Source organism: Triturus cristatus, chromosome 2_2 (assembly GCF_964204655.1).
Source record: "Triturus cristatus chromosome 2_2, aTriCri1.1, whole genome shotgun sequence".
Lineage (NCBI taxonomy): Eukaryota > Metazoa > Chordata > Amphibia > Caudata > Salamandridae > Triturus > Triturus cristatus.
Window position 1 is genome coordinate 811,015,630 of NC_140582.1, and position 26,097 is coordinate 811,041,726.

The 26,097-nt window shown below is 52.8% G+C and overlaps 1 protein-coding gene across 19 annotated transcripts in view; it reads left to right on the forward strand.

Annotated features, from left to right (window-relative positions):
- Positions 1–26,097, forward strand: part of FRYL (FRY like transcription coactivator) — a 2,516,714-nt gene that overhangs the window by 1,678,235 nt on the left and 812,382 nt on the right. For all 19 annotated transcript variants that reach the window (XM_085642132.1, XM_085642134.1, XM_085642126.1 and 16 more), the window contains one exon: positions 17,702–17,805. In XM_085642132.1, the coding sequence (XP_085498258.1) occupies positions 17,702–17,805 (104 nt within the window). The remainder of the gene's footprint in view (positions 1–17,701; positions 17,806–26,097) is intronic.

Genomic DNA, 26,097 nt, shown 5'->3' on the forward strand with positions numbered 1-26,097 from the left:
CCGAGATGACGTCACGGAGACTACTTGGGCACCACCCATGCGCGCTGACGTCAGTTCTTTCTTTTTCCGTGCCAGCAAGCGAAGATCCGGTTAGAGCACGTACCTTAGTCACTTTTTGTGGATTTAAGTCTTGTGGGGCCTGCCGTCGCAATAAGTCGGTGTCGGACCCCCGCGATGTCTGCCTCTACTGCCTGGAGACCAACCACGACTCCCGGGACTATCGGGCCATGGGCCCCGAAGGCCTTGAGGTAGGGGCGCCGGAAGCTGCTGGAGGTCCGGCACTCGTCCCACTGCCGTTCCAGGTCCAGGGACCGTTCCCGGGTATGCTCGCGGGGCCGCAGTCTGCGCTCCTCAGGCTCCAAGTCATCACCCTCGGATTCGGGTAAGAGATGACACAAAAAGAAGTCGAAGAAGCGAGTTTGCTCTCCGACGTCCCCCCGTCGGTCCTCGGATGCGGACGAGGGGGACAGGGGTTCTGCCCCTGCGGCTCCTTTGGAGACTGGGAGTCCCGTGGCCTACCCACCTTACCCGGGTCTGTCGGCGACTCCCGAGCAGGTGCAAGAATTTCTTGCTACCATGGAACGCGTCTTTAGGCCTTGGGCTCCCGCCGGCCCGCCTTGGGGCCCTGTGGTCCCATGTCCGGATCCTGTTGGGGCGCTGGCGCCACAGGATCCTGCGCCGTTAGCTCGGGCCCCGGCGCCACAAGATCCAGCCTTGCCGGCTCCAGCCCCAGGGCCACCCTCGGCTCCGCCCCCGATGCCGCAGTGGGTGCCATTCGTCCTGCCCTTGCCCAGGTTCCAGGACCATTTTGTTCCGGCCTGGGATCCGCATTGGGACGAGGCGCCGGCGCCGTTTCCAACGCAGTTTGTTTCTTCTCCGGCCCGAGCTCTGCTGCTGCGGTCTGTTCCCCATGCGACAGAGGTGGAGGACGACTGGGAGGAGTCCGAGGACCCTCTTGCCCATCAGTGTGACTCTGAGCAGGACGGGGTGGACGACTTGGAGGATGCCGGCGACATCGACGTCTCCTCTGACCCGGGGTTTGCCTCTCCCCAGCCTACCATGGAGGAGGGCGCCTCCTACACGATGTTGCCCCGTAGAGCAGCTGAGGTCCTCAACCTTGATCTCCCTACGTTGGCACTCAAAGCTAATCTCCTCACTGAGGTGCTCAAAACGGCGTCCACTTCGTCGAAGCCCCTGCTCCCATTTAACGACGCCCTCACTGGCGTCTTGTTGGGAACTTGGACGCGGCCAGCCACAGGGGCCCCTGTGGATAAGAATGTCGCCAGGCGTCACCGCCCGGCGACCCCGCTTTTCTGACCACTCATCCTACACCTGAGAGCCTGGTTATCCAAGCCTCGTTGTCACAGAGTTCCTTTCCCACGGCTCCGCCGGATAAGGACTCTAAGAAGCTGGAACAGTTCAGTAAGCGGTTGTTCTCTTCATCCAGCTTAGGGCTGCGGTCAGTGAACATCGCCTGCTTATTGGGCCGCTATTCCCACGCGATGTGGGATACAGTTGCACGGGTGTTGCCTCAGTGTCCTGAGGAGACCCACGCTGTGCTGTCCCAAGCTGTTGCTGAGGGTAAGGATGCAGCTATGTTCGCCATTCGGTGTGCTTTGGACACTGCGGACTCACTGGGTAGGGCAATTTTTACGACTGTGGCGCTTAGTTGCCACGCCTGGTTGAGATCTACAGAGTTCTCGCCAGATGTCCAAAGCTCGCTCATGGACATGCCCTTTGATGGCACTCGCCTGTTTGGCGATCGGGCCGACAGTGCACTGGAGCGTTTTAAGGACTCGCAGGCCACGGCCAAGTCCTTGGGTCTTTCCGCAAAAAGCCTGGCCACTCCTGGGTTTTGTTCCTTTCGTGGCCACTGCAGAGGCGCCCAGGCACGTTCCTTCAACAAGCCTGTGCTGAACCAGCCTCCGTGTGACGGCAGCTTCCGCAGGAGCGGGTCTGTGAATCAGCGTGGGGGTCAGTCCACCTCCGCTGCTTCTACCTCCAAACCTTCCCAATCCGAGCTTTGTGGAGCACCCCACGACGGTGGGTGGCAGGATCTTCCCCCACTGGCACGATATCACATTGGACAAGTGGGTGTTGTAGATCATCCGCAGGGGTTTCTCCCTTCCCTTTCAGTCCTCCCCTCCAGCCATTCCACCTCAGTGCCACCGCATGTCAGGGGACCACTTGGTACTTCTCCAGCAGGAAGTCACGGCCCTCTTGCCCAAGGGGGCCATCGAGTGTGTTCCTGGGCCGGAAGTAGGGAGTGGTTGTTATTCCCACTACTTAATGGTCACCAAAAAGGACAAAGGGGGCATGCTCCCCATCTTGGACCTCCGGGACGTCAATCGCTTCCTCCGGAAGGAGAAGTTCAAAATGCTGACCCAACTCAGGTCCTAGCTGCCCTCGACCCTGGATGGTAGCGTTGGACTTGCAGGACGTATATTTTCACATCCCCGTCCTACCGGCCCACCGGCGTTACCTGCGGTTCACGGTAGGCCAGGAGCATTTTCAGTTTGCCGTGCTCCCCTTCGGCCTTACCATTGCCCCTCGGGCGTTCACGAAGATGATGGCGGTGGCCGCAGCTCACCTGCGCAGGTCGGGGGTGCCAGTCTTCCCTTACCTCGACGACTGGTTGTTGAAGGCAGGCTCGCCCCAGGCAGTCGTCTCCCACCTCCAGGCTATGGCTGACCGCCTGCATTTGCTGGGGATCTCCATCAATGTGCCGACGTCGCACCGGAGTCCCTCTCAGAAGCTCCTCTTCATCGGAGCGAGTCCGGGATATTCAGGCTATGATTACGATCTTTCAGCCTTTATCCCGGGTTTCGGTCAGGATTACCCTCCGGGTACTGGGCTTGATGGCCTCCTGCATCCTGTTGGTGGATCGTGCCAGATGGCATATGCGGGCTCTGCAGTGGGACCTGAAGTTCCAGTGGGCACAACATCAGGGCAACCTGTCCGATCATGTCCAGATCTCGGAGGGCACTGCACAACAATTGCAGTGGTGGCTCACGAATCACGTTTGGATCAATGGTAGATCCCTCTCCCTTCCCCAACTGGAACAACCAGTGTTTACGGACGCGACCCTTCTGGGATGGGGCGGCCACATGGGGAGGCGGAGATCAGAGGACTCGGGTCTCCAGCGGAGTCCCGCGTCTATATGAACCTTCTGGAGCTTCGGGCGAACTGACTTGCACTGAAAGCATTCCTTCCTTCTGTCAAGGGTAGAGTAGTGCAGGTGTTCACGGACAACACCACTGCCATGTGGTTCTGCAACAAACAGGGCGGGTTGGGGTCGTGGACCCTATGTCAGGAGTCTCTGCGTTCTCTGGACATGGCTGGAACATCAGAGCATTTTCCTGGTGGTTCAACACCTGGCAGGTTCTCTGAACGCCAGGGTGGACGAACTCAGCCGCAGGTGCATGATGTATCACGAATGGCGTCTGCACTCTGACGTGGCGTAAGGTCTCTTACAGCAGTGGGGAGAGCCTTGGTTAGATCTATTCACCACAGAAGAGAATGCGCAATGTCATCAGTTCTGCGTGTTGGAATTTCAAAGTCGGCGCTCGGTCGGCGACGCTTTTCGTCGCGAGTGGGGTTGCGTTCTACTATACGCCTTTCCGCCTATACCACTTCTACCCAGAGTTGTGAAGAAGATCAAGCGCGACCGGGCCCAAGTCATTCTTGTGGGTCCAGACTGGGCTCTAAGAGTATGGTATCCCGAGCTACTCAGCATGGCTATTGATCCCCTGATCCGACTGCCTCTTCGGTAGGATCTTCTGTCACAGCAACAGGGGACGATCTTCCACCCGAACCTGTGTAGCCTCCACCTCCTTGCGTGGAGATTGAGCCGCGGCAGTTGACGTCTTTTGACCTGCATCCCGAAGCTTGTGATGTAATCTTAGCAGCCAGGCGTTCCTCCACTAAGACGGTATACGCCTGTAGGTGGAATAAGTTTGTGGCATGGTGCACAGCAAAGGCTGTGGATCCCCTTTCTGCCCCTGTTTCAGAGGTCCCTCTATTTCTTCTTTCTTTGGTCCAGCAGGGCTCTGCTCTGGGCACTATCAAGGGCTATCTCTCGGCCATTTCAGCCTTTTTACGGCTTCCAGGTCATCCTTCCCTTTTCAAGTCCCCTGTTGTAAATAGATTCTTAAAAGGCATTACTCGTCTTTTCCCTCCTGTTCCTTTCATAATGCCTCAGTGGGACTTGAAACTGGTTCTGACATATCTGATTTGTGCTCCCTTTGAGCCACTTCACAACTGTCCTATTCGTCTTCTCACTTTAAAGACAGCTTTCCTGGTGGCCATCACCTCTGCCAGAAGAGTGAGTGAGCTCCAGGCTCTTTCGTCTAAACCTTCTGTTCGAGGCATATGAGCTGCAGATTACACACTGTGCATAGATCGCCATCTGGTGTTGGGCCCGGATGTTTGCAGTTGTTTTTCCTCTTGGAAAGTCTTTGGAAGTCACTAGGTATGTGACTCCTACTTTGGATCGTATTGCGCTTGGGCTTCGGCTCCATCCTCAGATTGTTTTTTTCCGCCATCGGGCTTGGATGTGATCTTCTCGCTCCGGTTCTGAACGGTTTCCAGTTCCTCTATCGACGCGCAATCCTCACCCCATTCGTGGTATTGTTTTCGATCGCGATCTCCACACTCGACGTGGCTCTCATCGATCAAGACCTTCGATTTCAGTCGTCGACGATGGTCTTCGGGCCTACCCAAGCTCCGGTCCTGGCTAATGGAAAGGACTCCTTTCAAGAAGTGCCCTCGATGAGGGTCCAAATTCCCCCACACCGACCTTCACGAAGTCTGTAACCTCCGCCTCTCCCCTGAACACGAGGCTCGAGACTGTCCGGCGTGCAAGTCCTTCTGGTCGAAGAAAACCATTCGAGACCGAAGGGCGTGAAGAACCATGGCACACTCGGCGATGACTATTCCAGACGACATCTTCGGGGAAGGCGTCGACCCTCCAGAAGGACAACACACCGACGAGGGCCTCGTCAGCGCCTCCGAAGCCGACGATTCAGATGTGGAGGACATCACTCCAGCACAGAGGGTCGTGAGTACCAAAGTCCCCCCTCTCCCCCCCCCCCCTCCCCCCCCCCACACACACACCCTCGACGGCACCGAAAAAGGCTTCGGTCACGCCTTCGCCTCCAGGCCTAGGCAAGACCAAACACACTGCTTCCCACACCGCACCTTCGGGACTGGTAAAGAAGCTTATTAAGCCTTCCGGCAGCTAGGGCTCGAGCCAGCCCACCGTCTGTGCCGAGAAACACTCCTCCGCACCGACGCCGAAAAAGTAAATGGCCTCCTCCTCGTCACCGAGCTCCACACCGAAACACTCGTGCCGAAAACCAGCTCCAGCTCCTTGGTACCGACACCATCCCCGGAACCGAGCAAAAAACACAAGGCCACCGACACCGATATCTCGAAGCCGAAAACCATCTCGACACCGAGTAAACAGACAGCCCTTTCCCGGCCGCATAGTTCCAAACAGCGGAATAGCGCAGACTCTAAAACAAGCAAACCGACTACCCCGGTACCTTCGGCACCGACTGACAAACCACCCTCGGAAGAACTTTTTGCACCTGATCCATTGCAAAAGACATTGATCAAGGACCCCAAAACCGGACATTTGATGCTCAGCATCAGAAAGAGACAGCTGGAAAAGCCTGCCCCAGCTCCACCTCCTAAGAGGAAAGATTCTGCTACTTCCCCTTTCAGAATGCCTTCACCACCTCCTCCACCCCCGCCACCTTCCCCAGCTCCACCTCCTCCCTCCCCCTCCCCCCACCTCATCATTCCCCCACACCCTCTCCGGATGATGATAATGATGATGACATAGGGGACTTACCCCATGACTTACCTACAGGGGACCCCACTCCCACAGGCTCCCCAGACCCATGGGACGACTATAACATCTCTGACATTCCTAACGTCCCGCAAGATGATCTCTACCCTTCGAGACCATCCCCACCAGAAGACTCATTAGGGTTCAACCTCTTACTCCAAAGGGCTGCACACTATCACGGGGTGGATCTCCATACCGACCCCGTGGAGGAGGACTTCTTGATACTTTTGACACCACGCATAGGGCCACCTCCATACTGCCCATGCTCAAAGGGATTATCAAACACGCGCCGGAGGTCTTTAAAGACCAAGTCCCAGCCAGGGTCATTAACCCACGCATAGACAAAAAATAAAAATGCGCCCCGACAGATCCCGCCTACATCAGAGGGCCAGCACCACTAGATTCCCTAGTAGTGTCTACAGCACGAAAGAGGGCAAACTCCCAAACGTCTTGCGAAGCACCACCACCTGAAAAATTCAATACTCTTGGACACATCGGGCAAGCGCACTGCATCCCAAGCTGCCAACATATGGCGCATCGCTAATACACAAGCGATCCTGGCAAGATACGACAGGGCCCATTATGACGAACTAGAAGCCATAATGCAACACCTCCCCGACAAATATAAAAATAGGGCAAATGAGTTAATTCAGGAGGGCAAAACCATTACCAATACCTCCATCCGCTGTGCCCTAGATGCAGCTGACACCGCCTCCAGAGCCATTAATACCAGCACCCTCCTCCGTCGCCATGCCTGGCTAAGGGTCTCCGGTTTTAAACCAGAAGTGCAAGCTTTCATCCTTAACCACCCCTTTGACCAGGAACATCTGTTCAGCCCAAAAGTGGATGAGGCTCTAGAAAAAATGAAAAAAGACACCAATACGGCGAAGTCTATGGGAGCCTTACAGTCACACCCTCCCAGGCGCTCCTTTCGCCGCTCTTCCTTTCGGAGCACATCCAGAGGCTACTCCTCTGACACCGCTTCCACTTCATTTAAGGCCCCTACCCAATCCACCTTTACAAAGGGTTACCAAAGAGGTGGCTACAGAGGCAACAATAATAAAGGCAGAGGCAAGACAAACACCGCCCGCTCTGCCTCCGTACCTACTCAATGACTCCCCTCCACTCCCCCAGACCATCCCACTCCGGTCGGGGGCAGACTCCACAATTTCCTTCCTGTCTGGACTACCATCACCTCAAACAAATGAGTAACACAAATAATTCGGTCAGGCTACTGCCTAGAACTAATGTCTATCCCCCCAAACATTCCACCCCGACAACGCCCAATGTCACAGGAACATCTAACACTACTAAAGCAGGAGGTAATCTCCCTCCTACAAAAGAGGGCGATAGAAAGGGTTCCTACCAACCAACAAAATATGGGGGTCTACTCCCTATATTTTCTCATACCAAAAAGGGACGACACTCTAGGACCCATCCTAGACCTCAGGCTTCTAAGGCAATACATACACTCAGACCATTTTCACATGGTAACACTTCAGCAGGTACTTTCCCACAACGATTTCCTGACCACTTTAGACCTCAAAGACGCCTATTTCCACATTCCTGTTCACAACGCTCACAGGAAGTTCCTCAGATTTTTAGTGGACGGCCAACACTACCAATTCAAAGTACTCCCATTTGGAGTCACCACAGCACCACGAGTATTCACCAAGTGCCTAGCAGTAGTGGCAGCACACCTGCGGAGACAACACATCCATGTCTTCCCATACCTAGACGACTGGCTAATAAAAGCCAGTTCATACAGCCAGTGTGTACAACACACGCACGCCACTATCCAACTACTTCACCAACTGGGCTTCACGGTAAACCACGCAAAGTCCCATCTCCAACCGTCCCACGTAAAACAATATCTGGGTGCCACTATAGACACCTCAAGTGCGCTAGCCTACCCCAGTCCTGCCAGGATAGCAAGCATTCAAGCTCTACGCGCAAAATTTCAGCTACAACACTCTCTTCCAGCTCGAGTGTTCATGCAACTAATAGGAATGATGGCCTCTTGCATATTCATAGTACCCCACGCAAGACTCCAGATGCGTCCTCTCCAAGACTGCCTATCACGCCAATGGAACCAGGCCCAGGGTCAATTAACAGATCTGGTGTTGGTAGACGGTCGTACCCATCGCTCTCTGCAGTGGTAGACCTCCAAAAACCTTTCCAAAGGGCGACCGTTCCTGGACCCGGTTCCTCAGGTAGTACTGACAACGGACGCATCGCTCTCCGGCTGGGGAGCTCACCTGTTACATCACACCATGCAGGGCAGATGGACACCTCAACAAAAGTTATTCCACATCAACCATCTGGAGTTACTAGCCATATTTTTAGCCCTAAAATCTTTTCAAACACAGATTTCAGGCAAAGCAGTCCTAGTCCACACAGAGAACATGAGAGCCATGTACTATATACAAAAACAAGGCGGCACGCACTCTCCACAGCTCTCTCAGCTAGCACAGAGCATATGGAGATGGGCCTTCCCCCAGAAAATCTTTCACTATGGCAGATCTGCTCAGCAGACAAACACAACAACTCCACGAGTGGGAACTCCACCGCAAGTTCTTCACCCGTACTTTCAAATGTGGGGGCATCCACAGATTGACCTCTTCACCACCCACGAAAACGTCAAATACCCAAGCTTCGCCGCCAGATATCCACACCCATTGTCCAAAGGCAATGCGATATGGATGAACTGGTCAGGCAGATTTGCATACGCTTTTCCACCTCTCCCACTCATTCCATTAGTGGTGCGCAAACTACAACACTCCCTCACGCTAATCCTAGTAGCTCCAACTTGGGCCAAACAAACTGGGTACACCACACTGGTGGAACTATCTCTAGTACCGCACCAAAAGTTACACCTCTCTCCACACCTCTTAACCCAGAACCATGGAGAGATCAGGCACCCGGACCCAGCTCAGCTCAACCTTGCGATCTGGCTCCTGAAATCCTAGAATTCGGTTATCTAAATCTTCCCCCTGACTGCATAAACGTCATTAAAGAAGCTAGGCGACCCACCACTAGAGCGTGCTACGCAGCCAAGTGGAAACGTTTTGTTGTGTATTGTCACAACTATACCATCAATCCCCTAGATGTGTCCATTCCACACATCATAGGTGTGAGAAGTTGGCCTGATATGTAGTGCTCACTATTCTAGTGATCACTGTGTATCATTCCAAACGACCCTTATTGATGATTGGTTGTAAGTCAACCTTATAGACCAGCTATCCTAGTAGCGTGGACAAGAGCAGTCTTCAGGCTAAACTCTAGAGGGCGTGTTAAGCCAGCTGTTTACCATCACATATACCCCTTGAACACCAAGTGAAAGGACACCACACAAGTTGTTATGAAAATAAAGGATATTTATTTATAACAAGACTACCCTGGCTCTTTATGAGTCAGGGAGCTAAGCACACTACAAAACTCTTATGAAAATACTTCTGGTTGCACAATTTACACAAATGCCCGAAGGGCACGAAACCATTTACACTGCAAGTGGAATGGGAAAGGTTAGATAGTTTAAAGTTACTGATTCCGGAGGAATCCGATCAGTGGGCCTAAACGAAAAAGGAACTGGACACTTGTAGAGTGAACCTACGAAGGAGCACCGAGATGCTCGAGTTACCTAGCCCAGAGGCTGCGTGGGGTTCAGCAAGATGTCGGGAGTCCTCGTTGTAGTCTCAGGAGCCTGAAAGAAGAAGTTGCTGGCAGGCGACCAGTGTTGATGTTCAGAGAGATCCAAGCCTGGATCGGTGATGAAGAAAACCTGAAAGCAGAGGGGACTCAGTTCTCAACCGCTAGCCAGCGATCGTGTGGGTACCAGGAAGGTACCGGCTGAAGTCACCTCGCCCAGGTGAGTGGAGGACGTCGGACTCGGCTGTTCCTCGGACCAGGAGGCGCGGCGGCGACCAGGATGGAGGGCGAGCTGTCCCACAAAGGTGTCTGCTGTCGATGATGCTGGGCCCGGGAATGGGGCAGCAGGTCTTGGCAGTGGCAAACCCACGCGGTGGAGTCAAGATGGCGTCGGGAGTGGACCAGGAGGGTCCGAGGTACTCCTCTGTTGAAGGGGAGCAAGAGCCAGTCTGGAGCAACCAGACCAGTGATGAAAGTCTGTCGTGGTGCGTCGTGAAGAGGGCCACAAGCCGGTCGGCGAGTGGCCGGACAACGCGGAGAGCAACAAGGAGCAGAAGGGCCCCCACGCAGATCTCGTGGATGCTGGGGAAGCAGACTTCGGTGCTGGAGCCGCTCAGGGTTTGGGCTTCTCAAACCCTAGGTGCACTCACTCGAGGGTCCCTCGGTGGGCGTGCTAGATAAGCGTCGTGCAGGTTCTGAAGATGGCCGGTCCCGCGGGTCTCGTCACACCTACGAATCTCAGCTGGGCTGATGATGTAGGTAGAGGTCAGAGATGGCAGGGAACCCGGGTCTCGTCGAGCTGGGCAGTCTTGATCCGTGGGAGAGACGTACAGCAAACCGCAAGCGCTTAGGTGGTGCCTGCTGGTGCAGGGTGGCTACTCCTTAGCCACAAGGGAGAGTCTTCAGAAATAGTCAAGAGTTCCTTTCGTGGAAAGTAGTTCAAGATTCAGAATTATCCCATTTGGGAAGGGGACCCGCTCCCACCTTTATTCTAGGAAAAAGGGGCTGGCCCGTGACTAGGTCCTACCTATGGGTGGGACCAGGATGGGGGTGGTTACACCCCTATCCTTTGTCCGGCTTCGCCCCAGCTCAGGGGCTGGTGTGCCCCCGAAACTGGTTTGAGCCGGGCTATGCACAGTGAGCACCGGGGTGCCACTTGCAATCACCTTCCTTTCAGCCCTGCCTACCTGGGATACACAAACCCTGTCTGGGATGGTGCTAACACCGCCCTCGACAGGAAACCCTTTGTCCAAGCTCCCCTCGCTGGAAGGTTTCCCAGCAGCAGGAGGTCAGACTTGTGTCTGGTGGCAGCATCCATTTTGTGATGCTGAGGCTTGAGTCAACTTTAACCGGGGTTCAAGGTTACTTCCATGTCGTGTCCCTCTAGAAGGGTGGAATGCTAACCCCGTCGCCAGAACTGGCGAGGGGTTCGTATTCCAATTCGTATGACACCTTACTCGACATGTTTGGGTGATGCGATGCCAAAGTTAGCAAATAACCGCAAGGATTATAATGCACTTTAAGGTAGTTGGCCCGCGTCACCATGGAACAGCTATTAGGATTTGGTTCCGCAAGCCGTCGACGGGCTCAGCTCGCGCCAGAGCACCATCTCACATGATTCCCAGCACTCTGCCTTCAGGATTGATAAGGCCTGCCATAGGAGTGACTGACAGGAATCCATGCGTCCATTTTAGGGTTAGGTATAGGAATACTACACCTACAGCAACGGGTGATTACACCACCTTGCCCCAGCTGTCGTGCAGCCAGTTGTGTCAGATTTGGGCGGCCATCCAGGGGTGGCATAATACATGCTGCAGCCCCTGGTAGGCCCTGGGTACACCGATGCCCTGGATACCTGTGGTATGCTGATACAGGGACTGATAAGGCGGCCCAGTTCCAATTAGTGGATGCACCTAATGTACATGTGTGTTAATTTCGAGAGAGAACAGCTAGGCTGTGGTTCTGATTGGCAGGCCCGCAGCCGGGGAAAGTCGTAAACCAATGAAGCAAAAGCAATAAATCTGGGTGATCATAGGATTGCAGACCCTACTCTCCTACAATAGGCTATTTACTACACCTACAAAGATGCAATCTAGCCTATACGTCCATTAGACTGCACCCTGCAGCCATAGCAGCTTATCTACAAAACAGGCAACATCTATCACTTTTTAGAGTACCTGCCATTAAAGCCTTCATGGAAGGCCTCAAAAGAATAATTCCCCCCAGAGTGCCACCCTCACCTGTGTGGAACTTAAATCATAGTTCTCAACAGACTAATGGGGCCTCCCTTTGAACCTCTACACAAATGGGAACTTCAATTCCTAACATGGAAAACCGCCTTTCTTGTAGCCATCACTTCCCTCAGAAGGGTCAGTGAGATACAAGCACTTACCATTCAAGAACCTTTTCTCCAAATGCACCATAACAAGGTTGTTCTCCGTACTAACCCAAAATTCCTCCCTAAAGTCATTTCTCCTTTTCACCTAAACCAATCTGTAGAACTACCAGTATTCTTCTCGCAACCACAGTCCGTTACAGAAAGAGCTCTTCACACATTAGGGTGCCGATTCCGATCCGTTAAAAAAATTTACCGTCCGACTTGTATCCGTATTTTTTTACGTACGAATCGTACAAGTCCCGTACAAACGGCGAAGTACGATTCGTACATGAAAAATACATACGAATGACCTCGGGAAAAGTCTACGAGATGTCCCCGGAAAGTTTTACGTACGAGTCGTAAAACTGAAGTCCGAGCGCACAAGTCCGATCCGTACCGGCGTTCCGAATACACAAGCGTATGGAAAACGTCCCGTACGGAGCGAACTATGCATGACCCCTACCCCGGGTACACTTGGGCCCGGGGTACGAGTCGTACGGCCCCCCCCCCCCCCAGCCTCCCACCCCTCCCGCGTACGTCCGTAGCGCTGGGGGTACGGCGAGTACATACGGGGGTGGGGGTACGGCGCGTACATACGGGGGGGCTGGGGGTACGGCGCGGACATACGGGGGTGGGGGTACGGTGCGTACATACGGGGGGCTGGGGGTACGGCGCGTACATACAGGGGTGGGGGTACGGTGCGTACATACGGGGGCTGGGGGTACGGCGCGTACATACGGGGGCGGGGGGTACGGAGCGAAAATACGGGGGTGGGGGTACGGCACGAACATACGGGGATGGGGGTACGGAGCGTAAATACGGGGGTGGGGGTACGGCGCGTACATACGGGGATGGGGGTATGGCGCGTACATCCGGGGGGGGTGGGGGTACGGCGCGTACATACTGGGGTGGGGGTATGGCTCGTACATACGGGGGGGGCCTGGGGGTGCGGCGCGTACATACGGGGGGCTGGGGGTACGGCGCGTACATATGGGGGTGGGGGTACGGTGCGTACATACGGGGGGTACGGCGCGTACCGGGCCCCCTTTTCCTCGTGCATCGTGGCGTACTTAGCTTTTCCGGCACTTGTTGGCTCCCGTAAAAATATAGCCGTGCGGAGTGCTGTGGGTATGAATCGTACTTGCTGGTCTGTAAAACGCTGCCTGACTCCGTGCGGACGTTGCGTACGCGCTGTCCAGGATCGGAATTGTATGTATTTTTTAGCCGCACAGTGTTTTTTGCGATTCGTACGGAAATGGTATTTCTGTACGAATCGTACTTGGTTTGTACGGTGGAATTCCCGGGTACGAGTCGTACGGAGAAAACGCTCTGTACGACCATTTGTACCCGGGTTTTACAGGATCGGAATCGGCACCCAGATGTCAAACGAGCCTTACTCTACTACATCGAGAGAACACAACCTTTTCATAAGACCAAACAACTGTTTGTCTCTTTCTCACCACCACACAAAGGCAACCCCATCTCCAAGTCAGCGATAGCTAGGTGGATTGTGAAATGCATTCAGATTTGCTACCACAAAGCAAAACGAACGCTATCCTTTCCCCCTAAAGCCCACTCTACACGTAAAATGGGGGCTTCAATGGCTTTTCTAGTGAACATCCCATTAGATGATATCTGCAGAGCAGCTACATGGTCAACACCGCACACTTTCACTAAACGCTATTGTGTAGATGTGCAAACTAAGCAACAGGCTAGTGTGGGCCAGGCTGTACTCAAAACATTATTTCAAACCACTGCAACAGATACGGGTGGTTGTCGCTAAGGTTGGGTACTGCTATATAATCTATGCACAGTGTGATCTGCAGCTCATATGCCTCGAACGGCAAATGCTACTTACCAGTATGCATCTGTTCTTGGCATGTAGAGCTGCAGATCTACACACGCCCACCCGCCTCCCCGGCTACTTTTATCTGTTCCAGTCTATCTTATTTAGATACAACACACATGGGCATCTTCACTGTTATTACTACGCTCCATCTTTCCCTGCTGGAGAAAAACAATCTGAGGATGGAGCCGAAGCCCATGCGCAATACGATCCAAAGGAGGAGTCACATACCTCGTGACTTCCAAAGACTTTCCAAGGAGAAAAACAACTGCAAACATCTGGGCCCAACACCAGATGGCGATCTATGCACAGTGTGTCGATCTGCAGCTCTACATTCCAAGAACAGATGCATACTGGTAAGTAGCATTTGCCTTTCTCTCTGTTCATCCGGACAAAGTGGTTCTAAGGACCCGTCCATCTTTTCTGCCGAAGGTTGTCACTGCCTTTCACATCGGGCAGACCATCACTTTGCCTACCTTCTTTCCGCCTCCGCATCCCTCAAAAGAGGAAGAGAGGCTCCACAGCCTGGACCCAAAACGTGCGCTCTCATTCTACCTAAACCGCACACAACAGTTCCGGGTGGATGACCAGTTCTTTGTTGGCTACGTGGGCGCCAAGAAAGGTCGGGCCGTGCAGATGCGGACCATCTCTCTGTGGGTTGTTCTGTGCATAAAGGCTTGTTATTCTTTGGCTAAAAAAGAGCCTCCGGTGGGGCTGCGCGCCCATTCTACCAGGGCGACAGCAGCCACTACTGCTTTGTGATGGGGAGTTCCCTTGCATGACATCTGTCAGGCAGCTACGTGGGCCTCGCTGCACACGTTTACCAAGCACTATTGCCTGGACAGTCAAGTCCAGAGAGACGGCTTCTTTGGCTGTTCTGTTCTCCAGGACTTTCTGGTGCGCAGATCCACCACCGGGGTTGGTATTGCTGGGCTATGTATTCTAAGGTAAGGAATCTATCACTACGTGTTTCTTTCAGATGCACAAGTTTCTTTCCTTCGGTAACGATCTATCTGTAAGAAACATTAGTAGTGATAGATTCCATACTGCCCCACACATCCTCCCCGTTCTGCAAACTGATTTCTCGGGTTAAGGTCATCCCTTTCAGGGCCCTAGTTTCATGGCACCAGTGGTCAGTTTCTTGCATGGCTCTGCGTTCCTGGCATGGAAAGTCATGTACAGAACTGACGTCCGCGTGCGTGGGTGCGTCTAAGTAGCTCCAGCGACGTCATCCCGGCGCCAATGATGCACGCGGAGCCGCACGAAGACGCCTACCGACGCGCAGTGGTACTGCTGATAAAAACTTTCCGTATCCAGTTTGACGCCTGGGGGTAATTCTAAGGTAAGGAATCTATCACTACTAATGTTTCTTACAGATATATCGTTACCGTAAGTAAGTAACTTGTGCCTCTACCCGTCTGCAGTGGCATAGTGGAGGGCCCGTTTTACTTGGGGGACCTCCAGGGGGGCACAACCAGTGCAGCAAGCCCTGGGATACCCTTCAAACTTGCATGCTCTGGGTACCAGGTGCCATAATACTGTGGACTTGCAGGTGAGCTGACTGTACCCAAATGGAAATGGCTAGGTTGACATACACTTTAGGGTCAATGCACTGCCACTGAGGTCTGGTCAGCAGTCCTAAGTGCAATCTCAGATACGAAACACTAGCAGCATCAGTCAAAAAACTTGCCGTTGACAATACAAAGGCATTTCCTTACACTGACCATATATAACAGCTGCTCTTCAGATATATCATATGGTGCTAGCATTAAAATCCACTCTGTTTAGCCACAAGTGACAGTCTCCTGACTGTTTTTAACAACTCCTTAAAGCATGGCATTTTTCCTGACCCCTGGAAGATGGTATAGTGAGTTCTCTAATAAAGAAGTATGCCCAGCGAATGATTGATCTGAGAAATGTTAGACCCATCTCATTGCTCCCTTACCCAAACTTCTGGAAAAAGTAGCCCTGCGTCACCTTCAGGACTTTGTATAAACTAGTTTCCACCCTGGTCGTAGCACCATGCTTGTGATCTATCTCCCTTCAGTGATTTTACCGGCTCTTTGATAAAGTTGACCACAATATCCTGCTTAATACTTTAGAAACCGTCTGTATTACAGGACAGTCCAGAAGTGGATAAAATATATCATTTTATGGTTATCATTCTTCCTCTTTGCTCTTCAATGGCACTTGAAGGACAGCTGTCGGACCAGGGCTGGTGCCTGCATAACATCCAGTCCTGCAGAGATGAGAGGACATGACCTGCAATTTGCACTTTCTGCTGTAGAAGATGAGGGTTTGCTGGATGCCTTGAACCCTGCTGGATGAGAGGGAAGGAGTTTGGCTGGCACTACATGAGGAGAGACTATCCAGACGGAGAAGTCCGGTGTGTCCCCGGACTGAGGGACACCCAGAGAAAGCCTACTGCCTTAGAACAAAGCCTGGCGCAACCTGCATAGGGTCCCTCCTTTTCGTAAATGTTCCTGGTAGGACCCTAGCAAATCCTAAGTGACTTCAGCTGCCTTGGTTATTGTCTGCTTGATCAGGGCTGCATCTGGGAGGGTCATCCCAGTGGGGGGCTGCATTTTGATTGCAATTGCCTTTGTGAATGTATCAGTTAGGGCTGCTACAGCCTTAGTGATCCTGTAAGCCTGTTGGGCTTGTCCTATCTTCAGCAGCCCAAGCAGGTCTGCATCCATCTCAACAGCTGGGCAAGGCGCAAGGCCAGAGCAGCCAAGAATTCTGCTGTGCTAGGGATGCTGATTGTCACTTAACTGAACTCAAACTTTCTGCTTGTGATGAGACATGCCAAAGGAACTGATCTTCTATACAACTTCCGTGTACTTCCTTCAACTTCAGTGGGCCTCTAGAAATCATGGAAAAGGCGAGCCGGATCCGCGCTAGTCGAGCTAGAGAGACTCACACTAAGTTCCTACCCACCACACCACAACGGTTAAGAAAAAGTGATACTCATAAACTGACTGCATATTTGACTTGTTGGGGCACCAAAATCTGCCAATAAATCTGATACATGCGTCTTCCATAGTTGCTGAGTGGGCAAGCTTGGTGATTATCAAAATAACAATTCAAAAACACAATGGACTGTGATGCAGTCAGAGTAATTACCAGTGGATGAGACTAATAAATCACTTTTTGTATATTTTAGTGTGTCGCACCAAGTCGGACGGGTATGGCCAGGCTTGGGCCCGTGCACATTGTGTCACTGGAACCAGGCTATTCCTGGCTGATGAGCCCTAAATATCAGTGCTGAGTTTCTTGTGTACAGGTTCAGGGAGGTCCTGGACTGGCAGTTCGGGCTGGACTGTTCCCATTGGAGCAGGGTCAAGACTGATTTGCGAATAGCGGAGTACAAACTGAGGTGAGACGGTGTGTGAAAGAACGATGGATTGGGATGTGACACCGATCAATTACCAGTGGTTGAGATTAATTCAAGCATTACATCCACCATGTTTTTGAATACTTTCGGGTGAGCAAGCTTGTCAAGTCACCTGAATGGGATGTAGCATGAGAGACCATCAATTAATGTTGCGCCAGAAGGGAGAATCATGACCAGGATCAGTACCCTGTATACTGGATTGAATTGTGTCGTTTTTAGTACTGCTGTGAGATTAAAAAATACTGTTCCTCAAAAGATGAGCAGTGGGCTGGTCATTTTAACTTATAGTGTCTCTTATTTGTTCAGTTATGAGCTTGTGCTCCCCACGCAACCTCCCTGAGAAGCCTAGTGCTGCTTGTCCTTGCGACCCTTAAAGCTGAATCCGGAAAGGGTTGTACTTGGCCCACTTTGCAGATCTGTAGTTAAACAGAGCGCAGTATACCAGAGGCAAACCATTTCAACCACCATGGTTGGGGCACAATATCCCCTGAACTTGATATCTCCGAAGGAGGACTGACAATGGTAAAATGTGGGTGTTAAGTCTTAAAAAATGTAATACTGTTTTTTGTTTCTTTTCAGGTGCAACATAGCAGTTATTCTTCTGACGGACTTGATAATAGACCATGGTGTGAAGGTAGAATGGGGAGGATACCTGCATCTGTTGCTGCATGCAATTTTCATAGGTAAATTGCATTTCTTTTGTTAACTTTATGCACTGGGCTTCATGGAAAGAGGTCCCCACCTTCTGTAAACTTTGATTTAATTTGCATAAATCAAGTGCATAATCCCCACTGAGAAAATACTCGCTTGATAGCAAATACATTAATGTGAATGATCTGCTTCATACTAGCACCTGCAGTTTTTGCACTCTTCCATCCTCTCACTGTGGATGCAGGGTATTTTACCTTTCTTTCATTGGATTTTTCATTGAGTCATTACAAATCTTCCCTTTGATATCCTAAGCTGTTATCTTTCATCTTTGTAAGCCTCCCTAGTTAACTATTTTTCTGACAAATGCGTTTAGCAGCAGATTCCTCACCTTCTGAATATTCCCCAGACGTTACACTGGATCCAAAAGGGATAAGCGGAGCCACGTTTCAGCGCCATCTGTATGTGCTTACGTCAGTTTCTTTCTTTCCACATATTCAGACGCAGATCTGGAACTTTTCCTTGGTTTTTGCAACCTATTTCTCATCTAAAATTTCCCAGTGTGTAAGTGTAAATTTCACTTCCTAAAACAAGATTCAAACCTTGAAGGGAGTGACACAAACAAATGCATGTGACAGACACCCACTAAGTGCGTCTTTGTTGCACGTCTCCAGGGTCTGTGATGACTGCTTAGAATGATCAAAAGGCGATTTGTGCCTGCACCGTTAAACTTTACATCGCCAAGCAGAAGAAGCCTTCACCCTGTGACCGGGTCCTGTTCCCACTGCGGCAGATCTTTGTCGCAGTCGAAATCTTTGGGTAAGTCCAGAGAAAATATAATTTGTCGAAGTGGGAATCTGCCCCCTTCCCATCACTCTGACTCTAGAGGGGAAAACAAGGGCATCAGCTTGTCTCCCTCCCAATCTCCAGTCGGTTCAGAGTCTAGTCCCGCCATACCCTGAGTTCCCAGGTCCATTGGTGACGTTGCCGCATGTAGAGGCCATTAGGCAAGCCATGCTGTGAATATTTGGCACTTTACCGTTTCCCTCTGATGCGCTTTCAGGGCCCAAGGATCTGCAGGGGCCTCCTGTCCGACTTCTGCCAGTGGTCGGCCCTCTGCACCTTTTGCGACAGTTGAATCCGCATCAGTGCTAATTTTGGTTCTGCATCCACTTCCTGTTCCGGTTCCATCTTGCATCAATACTGATACCAAAGCCGCAGCTGCTGAAGGAGGATTTACAGCCCATTGTGCTCTCTGACTCGAGTAGTATCCACCACAACCTGGACTGAGGCCGTGCCTGACTCCAAAAGGCACGCAGCCAACAGGTAATCACTCCAATTCGAACACTTATCCTTTACCACGTGATAGGGCTCAAACCTTACACACTCGTTTCGGTACTGACTAAGACAGGGACAATTATGATGAAAGGGATGATTATATCACATATCTGATAGAGACTACTAGTTGCAGATTCCTTAACGTAGAATTATCCCCAGGCGTGAGACTGGACCCGGAAAACTTTCTTGCCCAGCATCTCTGCGCGCCGGGGGGCAGTACCACGTGACTCCGCCCCGACGTCCTCCGCGGGCGTGATGTCAGCAAGGTCACATAAGCCCCACCCCGGCACGCTGACGTCAGTTTTCTTTTCCGCGTGCAACGTGGATCCGGATCGTGTTCCTGTCCGGTTTCAGGCCTTCTTTTTCCGCTTTTGAGCGTTTTTCTTGAGAACAATGTGCAAATCCCTTCGGACTTCAAGACGTGCTCGTCTTGCGTGCGCCAGATGTTGGCGACAGATCCTCACCCCATCCCGGGGCTGGTGGCGCCGCAGTGGCCGGCTAGGGGTCGGGGCATGTCCCCAGGCCCCCCTCGTCCCTCCACGCAGGCGGCTGCCTCGTCGGAGGTCGAGTCGATGCCTTTTCGGTGCCGTTCCTTAGCTGCCCCTTCTCCGACCCAGCCTCGGTCTCCTGCGCCGCGTGTTGTGGCGGGGGTCGTTCCGGCGTCTCCTTCGGCGCTGGTCGACGTTGACCTGACTCCGGTCGCAGACTGTACGACGCTGGGCCGGCGTCGGGTCGTTGATTCGTCTTCGTATGCCCCCTCTTCTCCAAAGGTTCGGCTGTTGTTGGTTTCATATTCTCCGGAGACGGGTCGCCGCGTCGTGGCTTTTTCCCCGACGTCTTCTAAGGACAGCTCTTCACCGTCGCGGCGCCCGCAGTCTTCGCCGGAGGCGCCTCAGGTTCCCCATTCCTCGGTCCCCATTCCCCCTTTCCCGGCTTGGCCTTTCCTTCCTCCGGTTGGACTGGGGGACGGCCGCCTTAGCTTGCAGCCGTTGCCAATAGAAGAACTGCTTTCCCTGCTGCGGGGCCCTACGGAGGTGAGTGCTGCCCGTGCTCGGGCTGCTTCCGCGGCTGCGGGAATCTTGTGCATGGGCGATCCAGCTGCCCATTTCCCCACCGGCCATCTTCTGGAGGTCCTCCATCAGGGTTCTGGTGGTCAGGAGCTGCTTCTTCCCTTTGAGGCGTCACTCCACACTTCTCTTTTGGGGGCGGCCCGCCACGGGGGACCAGGTGCCCCAGCAGCTTCTGCGCCGCCACCGTCCTGCGCCGCATGATCCAGTCCGTCTTTCCTTCCACCCCTATACCAGGGGCCCTCTTTTACAGACTGCCTTTCCCTCCCTGCCATCGGTGTTGTCTCCCCCGTCACGGGAGGCCCGCTGGTTAGATTCCTGGGGTCGCAATATCTTCGCCTCCACCAGTGCTGCTTTGCGGGCCCTTAGCACTCTTTGTGTATGGCTAGGGCCACTTCTTGCTTGTGGCATTCGGCAGAGTCCCTTATGTCTGCCACTTCTCAGGAGGGTGCCTGTGTTGATCTAAGGCACCATGTGTTGGATGGCCGGGAGCTGGTGGCATTTATTCTTCGCTCTGCTCTGGACATTTCGGAGGTTCTTGGTCGTACCATGGCTTCTTCGTTGGCCCTTCGCTGACATGCCTGGCTACGGGATATTGTGTTCCCGGAGAACGTTAGGGAACGGCTGGTGGACCTTCCCTTTGATGGCACTCTTTTGTTCCACGCCCCTGCGGATTCTGCCATTCGGTGGTTTCTTTCTTGCGGGGCTTCGTCCTCCTTCTCCTCCTCCTCCTCCTCCTCAATGACCTGTAAGTCTGTCTGTGTTTTGGGAGGTGTTCTTCCGTTGTTTCCTGGGGCCTTGTAGCAGGTAGCCCCAGTTGTGTGTTGTGTGTGGTTGATGTACCTTCAGGTCCTTTTGTTAGGACTTTGGTGCTGTTGGCTGCTGGTGGGGGGGGGGGGGGGGGGGGGGGCACGACTGGTTTCCCTGGTTTTTGTGTTTGTGTGGACAGCTTGGTCCACCCCCCCGTCCTTTATTTCTTTTTTGTTCCTTCGTTCGTGGGTCAGTGTGTGCCGGCCCCTCACTTGGGGCGTTTCCTGGCCCTTCTTGGTCCTTCCTGGCCTCTGCCTTCGGCTGGCATCTAACTTGTCCTGGGTGCACCGTTCCATGGGTTGTCTGTTGCTGGCTGTGCATGCCAGTGCACGCCCGTTTGTTCTCCTACGCCGTTGTGGCCTTTGATGTATTCTCTTGTGCCTTTCTTCTTCCGTCTTCACTTTTGGCAGTGCAGCCGTCCCTGCCTTGTCCGCTGTTTGCGGCTGGGGGTGTTTACAGCTCTTTCTATCACTGTGTATGTGTTCCTTCAGGTGGGCCCTGCCTCCGTTTCTACCTCTTCTCCCTAGGGTTTGGAGTGGTCCTTGTGTTACTTGAGGCTTTTCGGGCGCTGTCTGCCCCTGCGGGGTCTTGAGCAGTTCTCCCTTGGTTGGGCTTAGGATATCCTGGCCTTTCCCTTCTTGGCCCTGTGACATGTCCCCTGCTGGAGCCCTGTTTCTCTCCTGGTGGGGAGGCTCTCTCGCAGGCCCTCCTCCCTTATGGCTAGGGTATCTATTCTACGTTAAGGAATCTGCGGCTAGTAGTCTCTATCAGATGTACGAGTTACTTACCTTCGGTAACGTTGTATCTGATAGAGATGATTCTAGCCGCAGATTCCTTCATGACCCGCCCTTCCTCCCCGTTCTGCAAGGACCCTCTGCTTGGGTTTCTACAGTCGCCTTCCTCTGGGTGGCTTGTCTTCTGTGGGTGTCCTCTTCGTTTTCTTCCGGTCAGACATCCCTCCAGCTGGTTTGTCTCCAGCATGAGGGCCTCCTTTTGCTCTTTCCCTCTGTTGTTAGAGTTTACCTGGTCTTCTTTGTTGGGGGTTCTTTACCTGTCCCTCCTACTCCTTTCAGGGGTTATGGCCATCCTTGGCAGTGTAGTCTGGGGGTGGATTGCTGTTGCTCCTCTGTTCCGGGCTTGTGGCCCTTCCCTTTGTGGTTGCAGACCCTTTCTCTTTCTGTCACGGCGCTTTCACATGCTTGTGCCTCCGGGATGCCTCTCGCCTTGGCTTGCAAGGTGGTTCCACGGAGTGGTGCTTTGCGCTTTTCTTGCTATGGCTTCGCTGCTCTGGCCTTCGGTGCTTTACTGCCACTTGGTGCTTTTGCCTTGGCTTGTACAGTTGTTCCTCAGAGTGGTGCTCTGCTCTTTTCCTGCTCTGGCCTGCTGTTGTGGCCTATTGGTGCCACCTGGTGATGTTTCTCACCTTTTGTTTCTCTGTTTTTTTTACACACTGTTCCCATGCTCTCAGTTTTGTTGTGATGGCTCCGAAGCAAACTGACTTCAGCGTGCCGGGGTGGGGCTTATGTGATCTCGCTGACGTCACGCCCGCGGAGGACGTCTGGGTGCTCGTGTGGTTCCGCCCCCCGGCGCGCAGAGATGCTGGGCAAGAAAGTTTTCCGGGTCCAGTTTCACGCCTGGGGATAATTCTACGTTAAGGAATCTGCGGCTAGAATCGTCTCTACCAGATACATCGTTACTGAAGGTAAGTAACTTGTACAACATGAAGAGTAAAACTGGTATGAGGAAATCCAAGAAGCCAGTAGTCTGGATGTTTCTCAAAACAGTGTCCTTGTGCCACTCCCCAATCTTCCCCAGTCCTGCTACAAGAGAAAGTGCCTCCTCTATAGTCCTTACAGGCAGGGTGGTAGAAGAGTCATACCTACAGCTACCCACAAAGAAGGTGATATCTAATGTCTTAACTGAGGTACTTCAATCAGTCCAGGCCCCAACAGTGCTTCTACTGCCATTTATTGAGGCCCTCACGGTCACCCTGTTGGGCTCATGGGCAAAACCATTTGCAAAACCTTGAGCTTCCTATTGTGGCGGTCAGGACTAATCTCCTGATCGAGGTGCGTCAATCGGCATCGGCCTCTTCGGAGCCCCTGCTGCTATTCAATGAGGCGCTCATGGACATGCTTCTGGGCACTTGGACCAAGCCCAGCACAGGGCCCCCTGTGGATAGGATGATTGCCTGATGTCACTGCCAGGCCCCGGCCAACCCCATTTTCCTCTCCCAACACCCTACCCCCAAGAGCTTGATGGTCCAAGCTTCAACTTCCAAGGGCGCATTCCCTACTGCTCCATCTGATAGGTAATCCAAGAAGCTGGATCACCTTGGGAAGATGTTTTTCTTCTGCCAGCTTAGGACTGTGGTCGGTGAACTCCGCATGTCTCTTGGGCCGTTACACCCACTCTGTGTGGGGGACAGTCGCGCAGGCCACCACAGTGCCCGGAGGAGGCCCGGGCCGTGCTCTCCCGTGCAGTTGCTGAGGGTAGAGATGCAGCAAAGTTCTCTATATGACGTGGGCTTGACACAGCCGACTCGCTAGGCAGGATGATTTCAATGTCAGTAGCCCTTAGACGCTATGCCTGGCTGAGGTCCAGTGGCTTTTCGGGTGATGTCCAATCAACTCTTTTGGACATGCTCTTTGATGGCCGTCGCTTGTTTGGCGACAAAGTGGACAACGCGCTCGAGCGCTTTAAGAATTCCAGGTCAACGGCCAGATCCTTGGGCCTCGCTACCACCTCTCACCCCGTGCAGTCTGCTTTTCGCCCCTTTCATGGCTACGGAAGGGGTGCCCCACCACGTTCTGCCCAGAGCCACAGGCCTGTGCAAGCTACCCAGCCTCTGCGCGGCCGGGGACGTGGGACCCAGCTTCGTGGGTCTGGGGCATAGCGGACGGGCCAGTCCACCAGCGCCCCTGATGCAGCAGCCTCCAAACCCTCCTAGTCTGGCTTTTCAGGGCCACCAGTGGGCGACAGGATTTGCCAACACCTCCCCCATTGGCTAAACATCACGTTGGACAGGTGGATTTTGCAGATAGTCTGAAGGGGCTACTCCCTCCCCTTCGAGACTAACCATCCCTCCATGTCACTCGCTTTCCATCGCATGTCAGAGGATCACTGGGCCCTTCTCTGTCAGGAAGTTGCGGCTCTCTTGGCCAAAGGAGCCATCAAGCGAGTCCCTGTGCCAGAAGTAGGTCATGGTTGTTACTCCCACTACTTTCTGGTAGCCAAGAAGGAGAAAGGCCTGCGTCCTATCTTGGATCTTAGCGACATCAACCGCTTCCTCCAGAAGGAGAAGTTCAAAATGTTGACATTGGCTCAGGTCCTGTCTGCCCTTGACCCTGGAAACTGAATGGTAGTGTTGTACTTGCAGCATGCCTGTTTTCACATCCCCGTCCTGCCTGCCCACCGGCGTTACCTACGGTTCACGGTGGGCCATGAGCATTTTCAGTTCACCGTGCTCCTCTTTGGCCTTACCAGCGCCCCTCGGGTGTTCACTAAAGTGATGGCGGTGGTCGCAGCTCATCTGCGCAGATCAGGGGTTCCAGTCGTCCCCTATCTCGACTAATGGCCTCCTGCATCCTGCTGGTGGACTAGGCCAGGTGGCATATGCGGGCTCTGGAGTGGGACCTGAAGTTCCATTGGGAACAACATCAGGGGAATCTTTCCTATTGCGTCCAGATCTCGAGGGCACTGCAAACCAACTGCAGTGGTGGCTAACAAACCAGGATTGGGTCAACGGCAGATCCGTCTCCCTTCCCCATCCAGACTTCACTGTGGTGACAGATGCATCACTTCTGGGGTGGGGTGGCCACATGGGGCAGGCGGAGATTAGAGGAGGCCTCTGGTCTCTGGCGGAGTTCGGGCTCCATATCATCCTTCTGGAGTGCTGGCGATTTGTCTTACACTGAAGGCATTCCTTCGCAAACGATGAACGTGAAGTCGACAGACTCTACCTACCGACGTGCAGGTGTACTGCTGAAGAAAAATTCTCCGGATCCAGTCTGACGCCTGGGGGTAATTCTAAGGTAAGGAATCCATAACTAATAAATGTCTCTTACAGAAGTTAAGTAACTTGTTCTACAGGAGTTTTGCACCGGGGTCCAGCTTTATCTGAACCCTTAGTTCAATTTAACAATGTCCTGACTGATTCTCTTTACTTGCCCACCAGTAAACAGGTAGGTCACCAGGCAACATAGACAGGGGCCGGGTAACAAGGACTTTCTAACAGAGCATCAGACTAATTAGAGTTTTGTGGTTCGAGAATCCACCAGAAAAGTCAACTATAATGTATTTCCTATGACCTCTCCAAAGAGAGAATTGAAACGGTTTGAGTAATACGGAAAGCTTTTTTTTCTCCTTCCATTGCCAGCTTGGCATTGGCATCTGCCAATGCAGCTTGTCTGTTGGGCTGCTGTAGGCACTCCCTTTAAGACCTGGTTAAGAGAGCATGGTGGTGGTCCTGGAAGAGTTTGACCTCTTTGGCCCAAAGCATTCATAATGGATAGGATTCAGCAAAATGCATCATTAGAGCTGGCCTATATACAACTAACTGCTTAGAGCTTGTATTGGCCACTAGTGTAGTGCTACGCCACTATGCTTGAATATGATCCACTGTTTTTTCTTGGTACGTTCAGGCGTCTCTAATGCCTTTTGATTGGCCATACCTCTTTGACACAACAGCTGATTCCATTGTCAAGCACTTTAAAGAAATCAGAGTCACAGCATGTTTCTATCTTTCACTGCCTGGGAATATCCTCAGCAGTTTGTCCCTTTTAAGCAGCAGTCACTCTAGTCCTTTCGGAGCCTAAGACAGAGATCAGGCAGACATTGGACAGGTCACCAGGGACAGCGTTCCACTCACTCTTCTGACCATTGGGCATCATTCTTCAATCCACTTTTAGTTTGCCTTTAACGGCACACAGCCACTTGCTTGCAGGCCGGATCAGACTTTTTGTTTCATGGTGGCCTGTCATTACATTTGACAGATGGGTCCTCCAAAAGTGTCCTGCATGATATGTCCAACCATTCTTTTCCAACCCACCTCAACTTCCTCATACTTCAGACCGGCTTTTTGTGGGCCAAATGGGCCATCAAGATGGTGCC